The sequence below is a fragment of the Bufo bufo genome, unplaced genomic scaffold (assembly GCF_905171765.1).
Source record: "Bufo bufo unplaced genomic scaffold, aBufBuf1.1, whole genome shotgun sequence".
Classification (NCBI taxonomy): domain Eukaryota; kingdom Metazoa; phylum Chordata; class Amphibia; order Anura; family Bufonidae; genus Bufo; species Bufo bufo.
Window position 1 is genome coordinate 2,147 of NW_024400791.1, and position 4,907 is coordinate 7,053.

The window sequence follows — 4,907 nt, forward strand, 5'->3', positions numbered from 1 at the left end:
TATAAAAAGATTCATCCTGCCCGGTTTCCGCCATTTTCCAGTGAACTGAGTATAGGGACAGATGTGGCAAGGGCTAGGGAAAGTGTTTTAAAAAGCTTTTAATAGTATAATCTGGGATAGGGACAATGCAGGGACATGGTAGGAAGATCATAGGGAGAGTTTTCAGACACTGTAGGGAGTGCTTAGGGAGAGCATAGGGAGACTGCAGTACACTACAGACTTTATAAGCTGAAGGGATGCTCAGCAAACAGTGCAGTTTGCATCTTTCCCGTGTGTAGGGCACATAGCTATGTAACTGAACAGAGCCCACCTTTTTAAAGAGATATTATAGATCAGGGCTGGCCAACCTGCTGCTCTCCAGCTGTTGCAAAACTACAACTCCCAGCATGCCCAGTCTGCCTACAGCTATCAGACTGCAGCAGGGAATAGTGGGAGTTGTAGTTTTACAACAGCTGGAGAGCCACAGGTTGGCCAGCCCTGTTATAGATATTAAGCCTTTATTTCCAAATTGGGGTGAATAACCTGTGTAAAATAATATAATATTGTAAGCCTAGGCAAACTTAGTCAGACAGGGGAGGAACTGATTGGCATCATTAACTAAGAAATAGAATCCTGGCTGTCTCATCACCATCTGAAAGTCAGAATCATGGTCACCGATAACGGGAATAATATTCTGTCGGCACTGTGACAAGGAGGGCTGACCCATGTGCCGTGCATGGAGCAGGTATTTAATCTGATTGTAAACCGGTTCCTTAAATATTCCACCCAACTTCAAGACATCTTCAAAATGGCCAGGAGTCTGTGCATGCACATCAGCCACTCTTACCCTGCAAAACACACCCTCAGTGAGCTCATATGCAACATTTCCACAGGTTGGAACCCCACCCTCCACATATTGGATCGAGTATATGAGCAGAGAAAGGCCATGAATGTTTTATTGAAGATGCAGGCAGACAGGGGTACTCCCCTGTGTAACATCAATGTTAGCCAGTAGAAGCTCATGCGTGATACCTGACGTTTGCTCAGGCCCTTTGCGGAAGCCACTTTATTTGTCAGTCACCAGGACTACGGGATGAATGATGTCATTCCACTCCTTCACGTCTTGGAGTAGATGCTGATAAACCTGGCTGGCCAGTGTATAAGAGACATGGGGTCTACGTTTCACGGCCACCTGAGTCCTGGGGGAGCTGAACTGGTGAAAAAGGAGGACATTAACTCCCAGGAATTGCATATCGAAATAGATGATTTATCTGCCCAAGTGACAGAAAAGGAAAAGAAGGAGCATAGAGAGGTGGAGGGCGAGGAAGACCAGGCAGATGACCCAGACAGACATTATGCAGTGGATATGGAGGCAGAGAGTCCCTCTGATTCCCTTGTGCAAATGGCCAGATGCATGCTGAGTTGCTTGCGTAGTGACAGCTGTATTATCACCATTTGGTAGAGAGATGACTACTGCTCATGTTAGACCCTCGCTACTGGGCAAAAATGGGGCCTTTTCTACATCTGCTGAGAGGAATGAAAAACTAAACTACTATAGAGACATCCTATGTGCGCCATCGCCTATCCTCACAAAGGTCTAATCGATGGCACTCCCTGCACTTATGCTCCACTGCCATGACTGCTGGAGGGGGGCAGGAAGAGCACCAGCACCATCATCAGCAACTAAGTCTAGAGATTCTAATGAGCATTTTTCTTCACCCGCCTACTGAGGAAACCACCCAGCAGCAGCAGAACATGGAGCAGAACCTGAACCAGCAGGTGGCATAATTAGACTGCACCCTCCACTCCAAACCAAAGATCCCCTGGACTACTGGGCAGCCAAACTTGATTTGTGACCACAACTGGCCAAGTTTGCCCTGGGCAAGCTTTCCTGCCCAGCCAGTAGTGTGGCATCAGAGCGGGTGTTTAGTGTGGCGGGGGCATACTGTAATTACCCCAAGGAGAACTCAACTTTCAACAGGAAATGTTGAGAGATTAACATTTCTGATGCAGATGAATCAGGCGTGGATCAGCCAGGATTTACACACTCCAGTGTCTGATGCTTCAGACTAGATCATTCTGGTAGTAATATTCTGACTGCAGTATGCTACCACAACAGAACATTGTGACAAATGGCCTGTTACTTCTGGCCATGTGCTTTAGCTACTTTTCTGATTCTGCCACCTGCCTGATGCCACACACCTGCTCTCTGCGCTGCCATCTTCTCCTACTGTGCTGTTACTGCCACTGCTGTTGCCCCCCACCTCACCACTCTGTGACTGGGCCATTATAATGACTCCTCATGCTGTTGCCACCCTCTCCGCTCTGTGACTGGGTCACTGTGTTGACTCCTCATGCGGTTTCCATCCTCCCCACTCTGTGACGGGGCCACTAAGTTCCCTGTTTGGCCTTGTTGACATCACCATTTATTTTACCCTTCTTCTAATCTGTCAGAAGGAAGGAAAATTGTAAGGCCTCTATCACATGGTCCCTATTTTGCATCAGGATTTGCTCATGATTTCGAAGCCAAAAGCAGGAGTGGGTACAAAACACAGGAGACATACAAACTTTCCAATCACGTGTCATCTCTGTTTTGGATCCACTACTGTTTTTTTTGGCCTTAGCAATACTGATCAATTACTGACCAAATGCTGACCGAGAGAAGGCGGAGGCTCAAAAGACAGGATCCGTTTTTTGGGGGTTGTTTTTATGACGGATCAGAAGAAAGGAAAAATAAACAGTGACATCAACACAAACTTACTGCTGACACCCTCTCCACTCTGTCATGGTTGCTCTACTTGTACCAGAACAGGTTCTGTAGAAAGCTATGTGGAATCAGCTGATGACGGTGTAACTGGAGTGCGCTCTTTCACTCTATAGTAGAATCTTCGACCTCTGCACAGTTCTTTATACCTGACGCTAATATTGACCTGTAAGGCTGAGTTCATACTTGAGTTATTTGGTCAGTTTTTGACCCTTAACTGACCAAATAAGTGAAGTGTGAACTGAGTCTATGAGTGACACCTGTCAGCTGCCTGTCATACAGATGCTTAATAACTGTTTCACCACCAGAAAGGACTAGCTATGCATGTTTCTGAAAAACACACAGTAATGTACACCGATATACTCTCTCCCCGCAGGCTGGAAAATAGCTTATTTTATAATGTGCTTTGTGATGGATGAATTAATTAGGATCGAATCAAATTATTTGGAAAAATTTGGCGAATTGAATTTTTGAACACTTCGCTCCTCTCTATTTTTAACCCCTGATTAACCCCTTAAAGGCCTCTAAGTGATTGTCAGATGCTGCGATCAGTGTTGAACGCTGCATCTAGGGGGTTCACTGACGGGGGGACGGCACGATCGCCTTTCCACAAGGGAATGTGATTCATAATGAAGTAATTCGTAACAAATCAAATTTCTTTGTGAACTTCGTCAAAGCAGCCGAATCAAATTTTTGATAACTCCGCTCATCTCTAGTTATTACCGCTGGTTACCAGCATGGTAAGTGCGATACACTCTTGACGGCTGAGTGTTGCCAGAGCAGCCCTGTTTCTCCTTGTTACGGACATACATTGTTCTGTATTCTACTGGTGCTGATTGTAGTGATTGGTATTAGACTGTGTTGGTGAGTCGTACACCTGTTTATTAGTTAATATCATAAGTTAATCAATTGTAAACCAGGTCAGTTCTGCAGCTTCCTGATTAGGTCTTTGATGTCCTTATTTCTTAGACTATATATGATTGGATTCAGCATGGGTGTAATCACAGTATACAACAGAGAGGCAACCTTGTTAATAGTCAATGAAACCCCTTTTGTAGGAATTATGTAAATGGAGATCAACGTCCCATAGAAGATGCAGACGATTATTAGGTGAGAACTACAAGTGGAGAAGGCTTTACTCCTCTGAAGATTGGATGAGAGGTTGAGGATGGTGTTCACAATGCACCCATATGACGTCACAGTCATAAAAAAGGGTAAAATCATGACAAACACACTCATATAGAAAACTTCCATCTCCACTGTAGATGTTTCTGAACAAGATAGTTGTATTATCGGGGCAAAATCACAAAAGAAATGGTCAATGACATTTGGTCCACAGAATTCCAGTCCAAAAATGGATAATGTAGTTACAAGGATTAATGCAGCTCCCAACATCCAAGAAATCAGGATCATTTTCAAAAACAAAGAAAAATTCATGATTGTGGTGTAGCGGAGAGGGTTACAGATAGCCAGATACCGATCATAAGCCATTGCTGCTAGTATGAAGCACTCAAGGGACTCGGAGCACCCAAAGATATAAAACTGGGTGATACAACCTGAAAATGACATGACCAACCCTTCAGCAATTATACTGGCAAGAGTGTTAGGGACAATGTCTGTGCTGAGCAAAATATCAAACATAGATAATTGGGAGATGAAGAAGTACATGGGAGAGTGGAGGGTCCTGCTGTAGGACACCAGGGTGATGATCAACAGATTTCCACATATTGTTACACAGTAAACCACAAGGAGCAGAATAAAAATAAGTATTTTGAACTTGTGGATGTTTTTGAAGCCAAGAAGAAATATTTCACTGACTGTTGTATGGTTCGGCTCATTCATCGCCTGGAAAGAAAGAAAATTGAACCTTAATCTAAAGGTGTCGGCCCTTTACAGAGTAATAAGGGGGGAGTGGCAGAGAGCAATGAGGAGAAAGCAAAGCTATTAAATATTTTTTTATCCACTATATTCACTGAGGAAAATAAACTGTCAGATGAAATGCAGAATGTAAAAGTAAATTCCCCATTAAAAGTGCCATGTCTGACCCAGAAAGAAGTACAGCGGTGTCTTAAAAAGATTAAAATAGAAAAATCGCCAGGCCCAGATGGCATACACCCCCGTATCCTAAGAAGAATTAAGTAATGTCATAGCCAGATTCTTATTT

General features: G+C 43.9%; 1 protein-coding gene across 1 annotated transcript; it reads right to left on the reverse strand.

Moving 5' to 3' along the window:
• Nucleotides 1-3,664: 3,664 nt before the first annotated feature.
• On the reverse strand, nt 3,665-4,591 carry LOC120984585 (olfactory receptor 11L1-like). Its single transcript, XM_040413390.1, has one exon. It carries the CDS (start codon nt 4,583-4,585, stop codon nt 3,665-3,667), a length of 921 nt encoding a protein of 306 aa, XP_040269324.1. The 5' UTR covers nt 4,586-4,591.
• Nucleotides 4,592-4,907: the final 316 nt, after the last annotated feature.

Excerpts from the sequence above, each read along its gene's own strand:
- LOC120984585 (XM_040413390.1), bottom strand. The coding sequence starts at position 4,585 with ATGAATGAGCCGAACCATACAACAGTCAGTGAAATATTTCTTCTTGGC.